At 39.5% G+C, this 17,687-nt stretch overlaps 3 protein-coding genes across 3 annotated transcripts in view; 1 reads left to right on the top strand and 2 right to left on the bottom strand.

Annotated features, from left to right (window-relative positions):
• Positions 1-17,687, bottom strand: part of LOC145912301 (uncharacterized) — a 70,852-nt gene that overhangs the window by 44,974 nt on the left and 8,191 nt on the right. The window lies entirely within an intron of this gene.
• Positions 1,625-4,644, bottom strand: LOC145911657 (beta-1,3-galactosyltransferase 5-like). The gene is made up of 5 exons (XM_082999063.1): positions 4,512-4,644; positions 4,079-4,212; positions 3,451-3,550; positions 2,462-2,684; positions 1,625-2,210 (listed from the first exon to the last, which is right to left on the bottom strand). Exons 1-5 carry the CDS (start codon positions 4,642-4,644, stop codon positions 1,670-1,672), a joined length of 1,131 nt encoding a protein of 376 aa, XP_082855189.1. The 3' UTR covers positions 1,625-1,669.
• Positions 10,173-16,665, top strand: LOC145911380 (beta-1,4-mannosylglycolipid beta-1,3-N-acetylglucosaminyltransferase brn-like). Its single transcript, XM_082998700.1, has 5 exons — positions 10,173-10,296; positions 13,431-13,566; positions 14,026-14,216; positions 14,397-14,622; positions 15,383-16,665. The coding sequence occupies exons 2-5, from the start codon at positions 13,472-13,474 to the stop codon at positions 15,951-15,953; spliced, it is 1,083 nt and encodes a 360-aa protein (XP_082854826.1). The 5' UTR covers positions 10,173-10,296; positions 13,431-13,471; the 3' UTR covers positions 15,954-16,665.

Below are 17,687 nucleotides of genomic sequence, written 5' to 3'. Positions count from 1 at the left end.
TGGAGTTTGTGCGAACCTCTTGACGTTTGTAGACTGTGAGCTGAAAATGAAAAATATATTGTCTCTATTGAAACAATTGTTGCTTCTGACACTCTATTGTCATTCCGTCAACAGCTCTATTGTGCCTTCGAAATAGCCGATTAACCTTTTGCCTCGTACGAATAAGCGGAGCAGTAATTTAATTATTTTTGTGCGCAAACTGTTTCGCATGATGTACGTATCACTGCATATACAAAACCCAATCTCTGACAGGACTTTTAAAAGGCGTTCATTTAACCTATGTCATTCCTTCTAGTATTCGTACAGCTGTAGGGCGTTTTTTAAAACGTCTACATAAATAATAACACTGCCGTATATCTGACTCCTGATGAAAAGGTTATACTCTCTAACCCAAAGTCAATCGATCAATTTAATACATAAGTAACAGTCACACGAGGATTAACAATAAGAACGTTACAAACCACGCGTACAAATGTATTTGCCCTAAATGTCATTTTTGTGTTTGTCCGTCTCTCTGTTCGTATCTCCTATGTTAGTGCTTCGTATGTTCGTGCCTGGAATGTTGTTTTACGCAAAATATATGTGGCCTATATAAAAATTGCATACAGGATTATTTGAGTTCGGATTACCCCTGCGACTCAATTGAAAAGGTGGCTTGTTGCTGCAAGTGTCATGAAATAGGTCGACCGGATGTTATACGAACCTTTAGTGTATACGAACGAATAGCACGTTTGCCGTAAATGAGGTGATGTGTGTTTGCAGCGTGATTATTATCCGACGTTAATAAAAAACCGGTTGGTGCCACGAAAACACAACATAATATATGAGAAATTGTCCCGTATAAGGTTGGTATATATATTGACTCTTTTGAACAATTGTTGCTTCTGACACCCTTTTGTCATTCCGTCAATAGCTCTAATGTGCCTTCGAAATAGCCGACTGATTTAAACTATGAATGTAGCCTACACGATTTCATAAATGTGATGCATGTTGAAGTGCTACAGCATAAGCCTAAACAACTTCTTTTAATTCAAGAGTGCAAATCATAACCAAACCTAAAATATAACTAAGTTATAACAAACTGTTTTTATTTGCATGATAGTGTTGACTGTCGGGAAATTGATACATTTTTTTTATTATTTGCAACGTGAGATGGCGTTAATCCGGAGGCTGTTGCCTTCCACGAATTCGAAGAGCAGTAATTTAAGTTATTTTTATGTGCAAACTGTTTCGCATGATCTGTTCGACATTCTCTGTTTTGTTCATGCAAAGGTTTGAGTTAACAACCGGGACAGATACCAACATGTTGAGAGTTTAACGCATGAGCGTTGTGTTCCAATAAAGGTCGGTTAAGTGACAATCGAAAAGTCCCTTGGACCTTTGGTAAACCTTCAGTGGTCCATGGAACCCTAAGGAACCCGGTACTATAGAGACTGTTGATGTGATCTGCATAAGGTTCAACGAGACAGAAAATTCATAGGGAAATGTAACTCTTATCACAAAAAACAGATTCACCTTAAATCAATTATTACAAACCCTAAAACAAATCAAATTGATTCCTTTGAAACTGTGTTTTGTTGGTGCGCGAAATAACGTTATCAGGCACAGTGGAGTCAATTATAGCACAGTGCCGCACAAACTGAAAGTAACATAAATGTAAACGATATAACTAGCAAGTGCATATGTCCTCTGTTCCTAATGCTTTTTTCGCCTGGGACCAATAGTGAGCCCAGTTATCGCTGTTTGTCACATGGTACACATCATTGGCGCTCCCTTGCGGCAGTACCATGTCGGCCGGCATGCCCGCGCGTTGGCGCAGTACGCCTGTAATCCACACGTCGTCCAAGTGGAGCAAAACCACTTGACGTGATTCATGGTAAAGGTTTGTGATCACGCGCACACTGGTTGCGTAGAAACCACCGTAACAGCAATCCGGCCAGGAGTGCCAGGGGTGCAGCTCTTTGGGTATAAACCATTTGCTCTCGTTTCTCCTGTGCGGTTTTTCTCCAGTCATCTTCTTGTACAGACAGACTAAAGGAAATTCGCTCCACTCAAATTCGGCCATTTTCTTTTGCGCTTCGTCGATCTGCCGCTGGAGGGCACCCATGTTTACCACGATGTCGTCATCGCTTGTTGCGTAATAATCGAATTTGCCTTGCAGGTGATCGGCAGACCATTGCATTCCGGCCAAGGTCTTCAAGGTGATGTTTCTGTGCGGTTGAGAAAGTACATGGTTTTGTTCCAACTATTTGAAACAAGATGCGATGGGAAATTTACAATTTTGTCACTGTTTATGGCAAATAAAGAAACGATTTTGCAATGTTGGAACAGAAATAGAAATTGCCGCAAGATATTTTGTGTTACTCAAGCGACAACATTGTAAAAACTATGAAACCATCGCCTCAAAGCAATACAGCAATAATTTTGTCGAGCAATAAAACAATTTATTCTTAACGCTCACTTGTAACCATCGTCTCCATCATACTGAAGGATGTCTCCGTATCTCCTGTGTTCTTCTGCGAGAATTGCGGAATGTTCCCCATCCTCTTTCCCACATACAAATACAGTGTGGAACACAGCGTTGTTGATGTACCTCAGACTACCCCACGTTCTCCGTATGGTTTCTCGGGCTTTGAAATGATCTGATTTTGATTTCACGAAGATCACCATCTTCCATTGCGGCACTTCATGAAAAAAGGCGCAGAAATATTCGTAAAACTAAACTGTTGTAATTGGATGCCAAATAATGTTTGCATCAAAAGTGGATCACTTTATGATACTTTAAAAATTTAAAGAAAGTTTATGTACTGTTTTTTTCACCAATCGCAGTCATCTATATAGGAGTGTACAGAAAACAATAACAGGAAAAAAAATAGGTTTTTCTTAAGTGAGTAATGTTTTGATATATCTTAACATGTAATTTGTTTGCCTTCGCAATGACCAGTGCAAGCCCCAGGTGGTACGTGGACTATATGCATGTGTAAACATGGTGGAACGAGTTAAAACGCTCTAAACCCAAGTTAAAAAGTTGGGGAAACGTTTTTGTTGCAGTTAAAACTTCTGTAGTGGCTAATTAGTGGCTAATACATCTCCATTTTGAGTTTCTCATAGCGACGACGTTTTCCCTGTTTATCCGTGGAGAAGTTTAAGTTTAAATAACTTGGACGGGTTGCAATACAGCGCTACTAACCTCCATGCAATCATCAACTCAATGAACGCAAGGAAAGTTTTTAACCAGTGTCAATAGTCAGATGCAACACTTGTTGGTGGTTGAACCGGTGTAATCAACTTAACCGCATGCTTTACATTTCTAGTGGTTTACAGCGGTAATCCGCCGTCGTGTGCGGCTGGTGTTCGTTTGTCTGAGGAAGGTGTGCGCATTTTTATGACCAAGTTATTGATTTCCAGCACTGCTACCCTTAACCACAAGTTACAAGGTTAAATAGTTACCTTGATGACAACGTGATTCACATGGCTTTGTGAAGATTTCATTTGGTTGCTTGAGGAAACGTTGCCTCGGGCGCAACGGCATCATGTTGTTATCAGATTGCTGAATCGCAAAGAAACGTTATTCAGTAGATCCCAATTTGCAACCATAAATTTACGACAAATATTTTATTATACTACACAGCGACTGGTTTTATTATTTCAGTGGCCTAAGTTTGACCCTTAGATGGACGTAAGGCAGTGGTTCTCAAACTGTCCTACGCTTTTGGAAATGTACAACTTTTACAAAATCTTTTTTTATGAAAAACTGCGTTGCGCGACGCCTTTAAAACCCAAAAGCCACGCACCAGGGCAAAGCGACGCCAAGTTTGAGAATCACTGGCACAGCAAAACGCGCCAAACAAGATTATATGCCAGCAAAGAGTTATTGCCATCGTTGCCGCCATTACCTACACTTCAGTTTAGGTGTTTTCATTTCAAAGAGCTTTCGTTTTTATTGTTTGTTGATCTCGACAAACACAACCACAAAGATTAGCAGCGACATGATCGGTATTAAATGTAATTTTGCGCTTGCTGTATGGATTGAAACTTAGCCTGATGAATCCAAGTAAGTTTATTTATATTTTACTACCATATATTCAACGATGTTGGGTTCCTCGGTCGGTTTTTCCCGTCGTTCGGTTTCAATCGCTTTTGTAGTGGTTGCATTTTTCACCGTGTTGTTGACGTTCACCGAAATTCCGATTGTCTCTTTCACTTGTTTTTCTGCGTGTCGGATTGCAACTTGTTCATTACCTTATAATGACCTATTAGCGGGCATTAATCGCCGGTACCACTAATTATGCGTTGGTTTGACTTTGCCCGCGGCAAACTTATATCACTAAACTACATCATTTGCTCTGACCAAATATGTGACGTAATAAAATATAACAGCAGAATAATGTTGGCTGAAATTGGGATTAAATGTTTTCCAAACCTGTTGCATAACATAATCCCCTTGTCTATACTGTTGACTTTCACCAACAACATGATTTACGATAAAGTTTACAGAATACCAAACTAACCTTGTGTGCCGGTAGCTGCGAAGATTGTGCGTGGTACTATGGTTTCTTTCATTATGACTCTCAGCTGGTATGCGTTCCATATTACCAACAGTCCAAGTAATATCAAACCGGTTTTCCAAATTTTAGTAACCATTCCTATCTTGCTCACGCCAGCCAGAAAGCAAAATGTTACAACCATATGGTGAACGAATTTACTACTTAAAGGTTAAGGTTGCAGAACGAGCGAAGGTGGGAAAATAAACCAGCAGATATTTAACGACGAAAATCTGTCATTTCCATCGATTCCAGCTTTTTGTGTAAAAGTGTTTAAATTAGTATTGTTGGCGAAGTAGCGTTGACTGAATCGCAGAAAGACATTTCCGTGCCGCTGCAAGCAACAGAACTGCAGTTTCTTAACGGAAACGGCTGTAACTAAAGACATGTTGACAAGAGATTGTCCGCAGAACTGATGCACGCAGATTGCCAAGAGTTACTATTACAACACAACTATTATGAAGCAATCGGTATGCAACCGATTAATCCCACTAACCAACGTGGGCGACTGATGATTTATTGTGTTTATTGTTTATTGTACGCCTGCATGGCTACCCTCACTGAACAGATAATAAGCCAACCAAAATGCAGCCACTTTCCTTGTCAACGGCGCAACACCGCGTAAAAAACGAAAAAGCGGTCTCGCTTCGTTGAACCCATCCGCATATTTTAGATTATTTTAGTTGCCCTAATATTCTAAACATCAGCTAGTTTGCAAATGCATTACTTTGTGAATAAACTAGTTACAAGAAACAAAACTGAATAAATATCTGTTTACTTATGTACCTTTCTCTCCATATTAGTGCATAAGCAGATAAAAAAATAATCACTGACAAAACATATATGCCACAAAGTTGTGTTACACCGTTGGTAGTAGTGGGTTGATGCTCTGTATTACTTTATACAGTTGTCTATTTATGTATGCTCTGCGTAAAACAACACTAAAAATCTGAAAAAGAAAACCTTGGCCTCGTATGATTCTACTTCTATTAGCAATGCCTTGGGCATAGAAAAACGCATCTTCTAAAAGCGTTTGTTTTCGTCTGACGTTGGTCATATCAACGACAGTGTTTAAAGGTCGCCCTCTCGAACAAACTTATGACTGACAAATGATCTTATGTTATTAAAAGTTTAAAAGTTTTCTAATAGCTATACTCCGTTCAAGCTGTTACACAACACAGCGCTGCGGTCGCATTGAATAAATAACGTCTATCGAGCACGTTGGCTGGATTAGTAAAAAACTTTCCCATTTACTGTTTCAAAGTACACTTGAGTTTTCATACCAAATTTTTTTCCTGTTCAGGGTTTCATTGAAAAATAGTATGAGCGTTTTGTAGGTGACAAATAGTCTGTGATGTTGTTGTACACCGGTTCTGGCACAACTATACGAACAAAAATCTCGTTGTGTAACGATTTGTGGTTTATTTGACAAAACGCGTCACAGTGAAGTTCAAACAAAACGAGCTTTTTCCCTTGTCTGTTCGGCCTTAATATTAAAACGCTGCTCACTCAACGAAATGCATGGAAACAGAACATTTGATTTAGCGTTTTTATCCCAAACTCAATCTTTCAAAAAAATTTGTGCTTTGAGTTAACTGACACATTACCTTTGCCAGTTGACCTTTGTCAGTCCGATTTTCTTTGTGTTTTGCAAGCCAAAAGCTTTATAGAACCATAGTTTCATTTGGAATACAGACAAGTTGCTTAACGGCAAGTTTTTACTGGACTCAATAAATATCATTTTCACATTGAATGGATTTCTTCTGTTGACAAGTGCATAAATTTTGCAACCTTAAATTTTCTTTTTTCTTAAATTTCACCAAATTATCGGGTCGTAAAAGTTGTTTTGAAACGTCACAGCTTTTTCGCTTGTGTAAAATTCGTTTGAGAAAAACGTGTTCGCAAATACGATTACTAAGCGTGGCTTTGTATTTCCACGAAACTAAACTGCACGGCAGCGAACAATATAAAACGTCAGTGATTTTAACGGTTTTAGCTGAAAGGAATTTCCAACACATGCAAACATTGTCTGACTTGACAGCCGGGATATCCTGGTCACGAGTCCCGATCAGGTTTTCTTCTTCGTATATGAGTCGGGCGCTTAACCAATGTTGCTTCTTTACCAAATGTAGGCAGTTTTGTCCACACTTGGTGGAAGGACTATACTGTCATGCATGCCCACTTAGTGGTGCAAGATGCTCACACGTGGTCGAAACGCAACGTCGCAGCAGGGGCCCGACCCGTATTCCAAGTGTGTCCCAGGATATACTGAGTTCAAATCCCGGTGTGGTAAAAAAAAGAAACAGAACTGTCTACGGCTCGTACTAAGCTCAGTCGCAAGGTGTAAAGCCTACTGAAGCAAGAAACCGTTCACAATAAGGCTCATTTTTCAAGGTTGCTAAGTTTTGCCAATCTTTCATTTGTTGTCATGCTTATGGTTTGGGACGAGGTGTTGTATGAGGACACAGGCAACAATTACGGGAAATTCGCTCCAACCGTTCGTTGTCATACTGTCATGAGCCAATACGATCTGTTGCCTGAAAGCTAGAGGGTTTACCACAATGTCGACATCGCCGCTAAAGCACAACGCGTCACGTCGCAAGTTGTCTGTTGTCCATTGTATGCCGCTCTTACTTGCATGCTCTTACTTTCAACCATACATACAGCTTGAATGTATATATATATACATAAAAATATATATATATGCAAGTGTATATTTACCAGTAGGATGATCCGTGGCATCATCGCACCAATGTCCAACTCGCGGACTCGGTCTTCAGCATTACTTGACGCTAGTTTAAGGCCAATATGTTTAATTTTCTGCCACAATTTGTCAATATGTGTTTTCCAACCCAACAATGCTTTCACGCAGTGGTGAAAGTAAAAAAGGACTTACCGGAACGATTAAATTTATGCGAAAAAATAAACCAATGTATTTTCGTATACTATATCAAATTTTAAGTCAATAAATTTACTAGATACATTTTCTCATCACTATATGGGACACACCAGTCATTGCATTCGTACCGGACCGCACCGACTTACTTTTACCAGAGATTACTCGCCATTTTACCAAGTATACAAACCCAAACAGTCGTCCTGTTTCATGGTAAAACGAATTCAATCTTTATCGCCCCCCAGTTGCAGCCGTTATTTGTTTTCATTACCGGTGGATGTCGCTCGTCCGGTATTCCCAACTTTAGTAATGTTCGGTGAGCTCAAATAATTGGCGCTCAATCCAAACATTTAGCAGAAAAATCGTCTTCGAAAAAAACAAGTTTTAAAAAAAGGCAAATTTGTTAAAAACCTCGTATTATTCTTGTCCCTATAAACTTTAGTAGTTATCAGTGGGTCCCAACTTTCAAAGCCCGGTGACGCACTTATTACCAACAAAAATGTTACACAACGCAACTAAAAAAATGCATTTTTTGCAATTATTAGATCTACAATTTGTAAAATGTTAATGAGAACTAAAAGGCCAAACAATGGGACAGGGTAGTAAAATCCTCTAAGCCAGCTTGCGTTGGCCCAACAACACCAATACCACATACCAGTGGGTCGCGACGCAACATTGTGGAACCCTGTACAGGTCCAATTCGGAATAATTCTTTTACAAAGCAAGGCTTTCAAATGGTGCCCAATTGTGGTGATGTTATAACAATGGCTTCGCAAACCTGAAATTTTGGTGGAGTATGCTGTTGGTTTAGCGAATAAGTTTGCTTGTTGATAGGCTGCTTATGAGTTATGAGCAACCAGTTAAGATTGTGTTCACAACACAATTATCGACAACTCAGACACACGTTTGAGCAACGCTCGTGTTGCCAAAACAGGTGTTCGATCAAAATACATTTGCTGTCGGTTTGCCGAGCAGGAGATTGTTGTTTTAGCAGAGGCTCGGAAGTAAATACCTCAAACACAATAGGAGCGAACCGGTGCCACCGCCCAGTTTGACCCAATTGCTAGTCGTAAATCCCTGACAGATTTTACTCTGATTTTGCTGGTATTCGATGACAATGTAAACGGGAATTTATGGAATGATCGTTTCACAATTTTTACGAGTTTATCCCGACGGTCATTCTGCCAAAAGTCTTTAAGATTTGTTGCGTTGTTCCAACGTTCAAGGAATTTCTGTGCTAAGCTTGTTTTCGTTGTCATGGGGACTAATAGACCAATACGTTTGCTGGTGTCTGTCGAGATTCAAATATCGTCATTCCGGCCTTTCCCGTTAGAACAAAAGCAGTCAAACCCGCTCCAAACATAATTCCAGCCGACTCTGTTTGCAAATCGCTTTTCTCCAAGCTGGCGAGGTTTCTGGACATTGAAGGATGTGCGGAGAGAAACCTGTGATGCAAACATTTGAACAACTGGGAACGCCCGACTTTCATTCTTCCATTATCGTCATACCAAATATATCATGCACCGATGACGACCATGATTTTTTCAACTTTCGGTTATTTATGTTAATTTGGTGCAAAAATGTGATACTATCATACCCATAGGCGTCGATTTTTCAACGTTTTTGTAAAATATTGAGGGTGACATTTCCAGGTTTTAAAACACGTATCGCCCTAAACGCAGGCAAACGACGCAACTTCCGTTTCGTGTCAGTTTCTTGTTGTCATGGCACTAAATTTTAAACACTTTAATTACGAACCCCCTCACTGAAAGCGGCAAATTTTTGTTTCACTCGGTCTATTGCATTATGAAGTAACAAACAAATCTATTACGCATCAATGCCGATTCTTGCCATTATGCTACAACAATTGCTGCCCTGCGTAACATGAAGAGACACTAGTGTTTGTCATGATTGTGACGGTAATAATACAAACAAGCTTAACGCGTAGTATAATCAATAAAGTACGTTGTTTTTCTGACAATAATTTTAAATTACACGAAATGCAGTGGTGACAGTACATGCGTTGTCACCTCTGTTTATTTGTGAGGGGTGATATGTCACCCCTAAACCGACGCCAATGATTCATAACCCTAAGTACAAATATTTAATAAAATATGTGCATAATTGAGAAATGAATAGTTTTTATTATAACGCAGCTTGGTGTAGGGTTGATTTTTATCAGCCTTTTTGACTTGGGCCACATCTGTAACACCAAACACTCACGACCAGACCAGACCAGACTATTCGCGCCTATATCAAAGAAGACGAGTTTAGAGTCGCGTCCACATAGGGAAGGATGTATAAAGGAAAGTTTGAATATAAAGATTTTAAGTTTGCGGAATATCAAAATTTAACCAGCGTTGTTTTTTCGTTTTGTGTTAACGCCTACATCCCTCTACTGCTTGGCCAAAATTTGCGAAACAAATATAAGTCGCCAAGGGTCAGTTTAACTGTTTGGTTTATATCGGCAGAACAATTCAATAACTATTGAGTTGGCATGCTTTTATTAGATGGGATAACTTCACTACTATCCAGCAACAAAATTTCAGGTAAAACAACTTTCACATGTATTAATTTTAGTTGACGGCTGACAGGGAAAAGTTAGCCAAGTTAACAAATAAAATGTCGCTTTAACTAAGCATGGAACAGAGCATAAGCTCTAGTTTAACTAAGCATAAGCTCTAGTTTGTATGTGACAGGGCAACAAGCGTGTTGTGTGTTTATGTTTATGCTACATGGTGAACGTAACGTACATCGCAACAGGCGAGTGACTAAAGAATGACGCACACCGGAGAACAATCGCGTCACCAAGGAAACGGAAATTTGTGCGCACGACAACCATTTCGAGCAGTTTGGGTATGTTTTGCAGGCGAATATGTTCGAGCGTTTATTCATAACTCTTCGCCAGATATGGTATAAAATCAGACATGGATCTGATCAAAGCACATCATGCACGTGTTAACTATTCTTTTTGTCAAACAGTCACAATGGTAACACGAATTTGTTGAATTTGCAGTACGTAAGATGGCTTGTTGCAAACAATTTAAAACAGACCTTAAAAATAATCGCGCTTTTCATGCTGCAAATGTTGCGATAAAAACATTGAGAGTTCTAGCTAATTTGTTGGTGGGTGAAGGTGTTTGATACAAGTGGACATTTTCTACGTTGAAGGAGAATTTTCCATTCCGTTTAAATCATTCGCAAATATCTGCTGGGTTCGAGTGATCGATTAAGTCATATCTAAAGAATCCGTTAACTGCAGTTGGAAGCGTTCAAAAAAATTACTCCCCACCTCGGTGGGGGCCCGCGCACGGGTTCGGGTAATATTTGACTAAAAGTAACCCACTCAATCGTCGCTTGAATGAATTCAATTCAGCCTCACTGACCATTCACGCGCATCCTTATGTCAGCACAGCGCCGGTAGTTGTTCATCTCTTCCAACATGAGTGTATTTAGTTTGGTTTGCTCCATGACTGAAGATGTGTTGGTTGCAACAATACTTGTAGCGAAGTGAGGTTCGTGTCAGCACGTATGGTAGATTACTTTTTATTATGTGAGAAGACGAAACAAAAAATTAAGGCAAGGCACAGTTTATTTCAAGACAAGTCAGAACTACGAGTCACGTTAAATTTTTGAAAAAAGCGAAATAAGTTACATACAAAGGAAGTACAGAGAGTTGAGTTTCGCCTCAACGACTTGCCGGCTGACGTGCTTTGTTAAAGCTCCAAATTCCCAAACAATAATTCGCCAATACATTTTCCATTCACCAGTTCGGCGGGTGAAGTTAATTTTGAAACCGAGGCTGGCACGGAATAAAACGACGATTATTGATCTTGTTTTGTTCCCATCAGCAGCCGCCGATAACGAACGATCCATTAGGTTTTCCACTTTGTGTTGTTGTTTCGCTTCGGAACAATGGTACAGTAAATAAGCACTTTCCTTGTTTAACAACAAACCAGGGGAAAAGTTTATTGGCTCCAAATGTTTAACTTTTCGTAATGACTTAGTGCATGGCGTATAGCTGCGTAGGTCTAGTTTAGTCCTTCACGTAGCAACATCGAAGAAAAATGAGAAGCGTGGTTTGCAAGTATGTGTCTTTAGGCTAATGCGGTTTTCGACCATTGTAAGATTTTCGTAAATTTGTCATTTATTCAAACATGGCTTCCAACATAACTGAGAGTGAAGTTTAAAAAGCTCGTTGGCTAAAACCGTTTTGAACATACGTCATAACATTAGCAATCTATGACGAAATCCTTATGGTTTGCCGCATGTACCGTCAAAGAATGTCATTTTATGGGCAGTTAAAGAGTTGTAATATGAAGTTGTCCGCGAGGTTTACAGACTTGTTGGACGTTTATTGAGAGCAAATATTGAGGTAGGCATGTGATTATGTAATACAATCCGCAAGCTGGAAACATTTTATGCCCCGCCAAACTTACACAGTATGATTGTTGACGCGGCTTACTTTTGGTGGCAGAGAACATTATTATAAGCACCAAACCAAACGTTTCGATCCGGTCATGCGGAAATCAACGCCACGCACACAAACTTAACAATAATTCTTCAGACTAATCGTCAACAAACCACTCATTTGGTTCCGCTTAAACTCATACAACACCTACGTAGAATGCATGCCACTCGCCGAACAACATATGTGATGCAAGCCACGGTCGGTAGTTGCAGTAATTCATCAAACTACAAAACAGTTTACAGACAGACATAAAAAGGAAAACAAAACGTAGAGAAAATTATAGAATTCGCACTTTTGATAATTGCGGAGATTTTTATTCTCATCAAAAGCTGCAACGTGGCTGTTTGAAAGTTACCTGCCACAGGATAGGCAACAAGCAAAATGTTACATCAACACTCTGAGTGGTATGCGGCCAAAGTTGGGTTTTATAACATTTAAACGTGTTGTAATATAAGTACAGTAAAGTCAAGGTCGATTATGTGTGCTACATTTGATTGGTTTGGTGTCGGTACAAACCTGAATGTATTGTTGCTAGAGTTGAGAATAAGAAAGGAGCAATACGGTTGAATAAACAACGTCTTGAGTCAGGCTTGGGACTGTTGATTTACTGAAATGCGGCATTCTCGTTTTATTCCTTCTGAGGTTGCCATTAAAATATTTTACGTCAATTACATTGTTTGCGGAGTCATATTCGCTCTAACATTTGTTCGCGAATATGTTTGGTCCAGTTAGCCAGATGCCCACGAAGTTACACAAATCTATTAGAGCTTTGGTCTGTGGCTGGACATCAGGTTTTTTGTCTGTTGGTCTTTCCTAGAATCGCACTTCTCATGTCACAAGATTTTTGTCAACAGTACATTTTAAAAGGCCACAATTGCGATTTCAAATTTGAGAGTGTCAGAAGCACAAGACGGTTGGCAGGCTTGGCTTCAAAAAAGATGGTGAAAAATACAATTGTATTTCAATTTCTTCAGTTTGTCGTGTCTGTCTCTGATCTATGATTGCTGCACCTGATGAAGCGAGATCAATCTCGCGAAAGCTCGTGCGAATAAATTTGTTTAACAGTCAGTCTCTTATAAAAGCATAACAATACAATTGTATTAATTGTTTAAACTTGACATAGCGCAGGTTAAGAATATTGAATCAACTGAGTCTAGCCTTTCATATGAAAAGTTTGCGTACCCAGGAACTGGTAACAAAACAATTCATCATTTTAACGAATTTGAAACTAAATGTTCGTGACGTTTTTCTTTCTCTCTGTGGTTTTCTTGTAAATTTCTGAAACGTAAAGTACTATTTCCAAAGTTAGATAATATTTGGATTGCGTGTAGCTAGTTTGGTAACGTTCACTCTAAACGAACGCAGTTGACCTAACAAGTCTAAGAGCCTTGAAGATAGATTATATTCAGTGTTAGGTTTTTGTAAATCCGACTGACAGCACAAAGCAAACCAAAAAAATATACTTTTTACTCTGCCGAAACATTGTGCGCATATAACTTTTGTTTACATCTCATTACAGCTGTTAGTGAGTTCGCACTATGCGTGCTGGTGCGTCAAAAAATGAAACTGCTGACGAAAATTCGAATGTCGATGGTGTTTCTTCTGTTAACAACATCGTGGTTCGTTTATTGGACTCAGATCACTCGAAGTCTAAGGTAAGATGAACGTTGTATTAATTTCATCCATTTATTGAAATAATGTGGATTACGCTACGGATTAAACCAATATTCTGCTACTGTTGCTTCCATGTGTAATGTAATTGTTGAGGGCTGATGGTCTTTTGACAATCAGGAAAATTTTTTTTTTATTCAAACGACGTTTCGTCTGCCATGAGGCAAATTGAATAAATGCGCGCTGGTTAAACTCGAAAAATCAGCATTAACAGAGGAAACAATTGTTGACAACATTAGCATTGCGCAAAACCAGTAAACTAAATTAAAAAGCTCATTGGTGTCAAAGCATTTTCATTCTCTTTCAATCTGATCCCCAAATGAACACGGACCATCAAGAGCGTTGCGATAATAACAAACAACACAAGGATAAGGAAGTGACGTAAAACGACAACGAGGCAGATTAGTCACCTAATTGAGTACGCTTTGAATTATGTTCTACAGACAAGTTGAACGCCAGTCAATTAGAAGCAGACGAACGTTGAACAACTCGGCTGTTGTGAAGCTTAACGAACGCCTGGCGTACGATTTCGACGAGAAAATCATCGGCTACAACTTCGTGAGGCCTAACTTTCAATATCTCATCGAACCTAGACATGTTCACCGACGAAGCTGTAGGACGGGAATACCCCCAAGTCAGTAAAATAGTGACCACGTGCGAAATTACTTTACGTTTCTCGTTGTTCCTAATTTTCTTCACACAATTTTGAAGGTTTTCTGTTGGTACACGATTACAATTCCAAAGTCCCATGAATACTGACGAAATTGCAAATTCCCTTGCAAGCATTTTCGAGTAACATGTTTAAATATCACAGATTCAAGTTGGTGCATGGTAAATTTTGTGAAGTCGAAAGCGAATCACTCCGAACACCGAAACGACCTCCGTCGCATGTGGGCACACAAGACTTACTATAATGGTTCGCGATTCGACAATGTTTTTGTCGTGGGGATGTCCAACGATATTATCATTGAAACTCAGCTACGGATGGAGCAGAAGATTTATGGAGACATTTTACAGTACGATGGCCCTGATGACTACAAGTATGTCGAATGTTTGCTTGCCGTTAAAAAGATATACGCTATAAAATGGCCCTAGAAGCCCCATTAACGAATTAGTTTCTTTTAATAGTTTTTGTGAAGGGTCATTTTGTACAAATATTTGCTTTCCAAAAGTATAACATTAAAAATTGGCAATTGACTTTTTGCTCCATTATAATGAGGTCAACGGGTTTTTGTAAAACACCATGTGAGGAAATACCAGCACCCGACATACAGGGATTTTAAAAAATGTGCGGTTTTCTATAAATCGTAACAGCAAAAAAGCTTGATTAGGTTAGAATAGGCCTACAGCATTTGCAAAAAGTAAACAGACTAAGAAACACTAATAATTTACTCAATAATTCAGAGAATGGAGAGACTAATCAATACTGCAAAAAACATACAACAGCAGCCACATTTTAATATGGGCAGTATACCTCAGCTCCTCTGTTTATATTTAATGTACTGTCACTGTGCCTTTTACTGCGTGTTAATTGTTTTTTCCGCTTCTATGTGAGTCACTGATATCAATGATGCATGACGTCGCCACCCACGTGAGCATTATCTACGTTCTGTGACGTCAATCAGGCCAGCTCTGTCTAAACTATGAAGATAGACCAACCCCGCAATTTTGAACCGATGATAGGATTTTTTTGCCTAAACGTCTTTAAAATAACTAAAACAAGTTAATGTCTTCAACACCATGAACCAGTCTCTTTATAAACAGACTTAATGTTAGCTGCACATTTGTTTGTAATGACAGATACGTTCCGTTGAAGACAATGGCCGGTATGCAGTGGGCTGTGGACAAGTTATCGCGCGACCATTACTACTCCTCCGGCGACGATGATGTCATGGTGATGGTCGACCGTTTGCACAAAGTTATGAATGAGTACATCGACATTTCGACCAAGCACGACTGGGTCGAATTCCCCATCATTTGCACGTACAGAACTATGGACTTCACGAGGCCGTATCGCAATATGACGGGGAGGTACAAGCAGTGGTACATTGCAAAAAGCGAGTACAAGTGGCCGTTTTTCCCGCGTGGCTGCTTCGGCGGGTTTTACTCGACCAGCGTCCGAGTGGTGAAACTGCTTTTAGAAGCCGCGAGGACCACTCCCTACCTGCGTGTCGACGATGTTTGGATAACCGGCGTATTACGATTGAAACTGGGCATGCCGGACACTATGGTGATCGAACCTTCAGAGAAAATAGCTTTTCACGGCGTCGGACAACTCATATCCAAACTCAACGAAACAAAATTACATAAAAATGAAACTTCAAAAGCTTTGCTTAAGTTTATAGCTGTCATGCCTAACATGGAGGCGTAGCAATGCGCTTTCCCACGCGGTTGGGAAACAAAAGAGGTAAAGACGAAATAAGATACAAAAAATATCAAGCTTCTGGATAGTTTGAAGGACATGCAATTTTCAATATATTTATTTTCATCCGCCACAAGGTGACTCCCGAAAACACTTGGTTGTCGGCAAATGAAATGCAAATTCCCTTTCCAATAAATCTGCCGCCATACTAATTATTGAGTAAGGGTGATATTCTATGTAACAATAGGATGCAAACGCTGCTTGCTTTTGATGCTGACTAAGCTTCGTGTTAGATTTAGATTTTTCACATTCGTTCAGGTCCAATGCCCGCTGTTACTGCGGTAAACAGGCGAAAAACATTGGCGTACTTTTTCATGTTCGAACTGATAACTTATTGTTGTATTTTGTGTGCTGGTCAATAGTATGAACCATGCTGTATCGTCGTTTTAAATTATTTCGGCTGAAATACCAACATTTTTGTTTCTATATTGTGTTTGTTGTTTTTAATATTTCGTCTTGCATCAACTTCAGATAAATTTGGTAAAGGGCAAAAAAAGGAAATAAGGCCTGTTCTCTCTGTCAGGATAAATGAACTACAATTTTAACAGATACATGGTATGGCCCTGGCATGTGACGCCTTCATCCTATAATCATCCTAACAGGTTAAGCTCAATTAGGAAAATAGCAGTAATGTAAATAAACAAAACACACCAAACTTCTGGTGCACTTGGCTGTACCTGTAGGTTATGCGAGTTTACTGAAAACTTATAGTGACGGTTATTTTGTTTCGTGTGGATTAAAGCAGTGCTTCCCAACCTTTTTCAGTTCGCGACTCACTCTTAATGCAAGTTTTATTGTGCGACCCACAATGAGATATGACCAAACGAATGAAAAAGAATTTAATGAGAAAAAAAACACAATGTATACACATGCATTGTTCGTGATCTAATAGAAAACTGTAACATTCAGAAATGCTTCGCGAGCCACCTGAAATAGCTTTGCGACCCACCAATGGAAGCACTGGATTAAAGAATCAAAACAACCTCCACCAACCTAGATTCAGTGGCTCTATGTATGTTTTAATTTAGGTCGTTGACCTTGGGTCGTTGCATTCTAAAGGTTGTCGACATGCTAAAGGTTGTACTAGGGCAGATCTAGTTCTGTAACCGACGCACCGTGAATGAGAACAGGGAAATTCTCTTTAGCGAAAAGTTGGTTCGAAACAAAATTAACTCGAATTCCGAGAAAAGAAAACTTTGAATTCCACGTTGAGCGACTGCGAAATTAGCTAGAATTGGATCACGTGGATGATAAGGATAGTTTGATTTCAACACGTGTTTTTATTCTTTTGTGCGTTTGGTTAAGGATCGTTTAAAGTTCACATTGCGGATTCGTGATGTAAATAATCATGCACCAACGCCTTAAGGTTTATTATACGTTGGACAGAAAGTATGATGTAGAAGCAAGTTACAAATCCCCTGCGACATCAAGGATAAGAAATCGTCCATTCTGCGTTAAATACGTATTGAGGCCCAATCACGCGTGAAACAGAGGGTGTGTCGCCCCAAGAAACCCCACCTCGTTGGTGTTACGAACGTATATACGTGATTCCACGGTTCATCTGAAGTCAAGCGGAAAGCCACACAGTCTGAAGAGTCATTATTTCCCTTTGAAAGCCATGTAGACTGACAAGCTCCAGTTTCGCGATGCCATGGTAACGGGGAAATGTTTTCAACTTGAGAC

The sequence above is a fragment of the Ascidia mentula genome, chromosome 8 (genome assembly GCF_947561715.1).
Source record: "Ascidia mentula chromosome 8, kaAscMent1.1, whole genome shotgun sequence".
NCBI classification, from domain to species: Eukaryota; Metazoa; Chordata; class Ascidiacea; order Phlebobranchia; family Ascidiidae; genus Ascidia; species Ascidia mentula.
The sequence above is the reverse complement of the archived record's forward strand: the minus strand, read 5'-3'. Positions and strand labels throughout refer to the sequence as shown.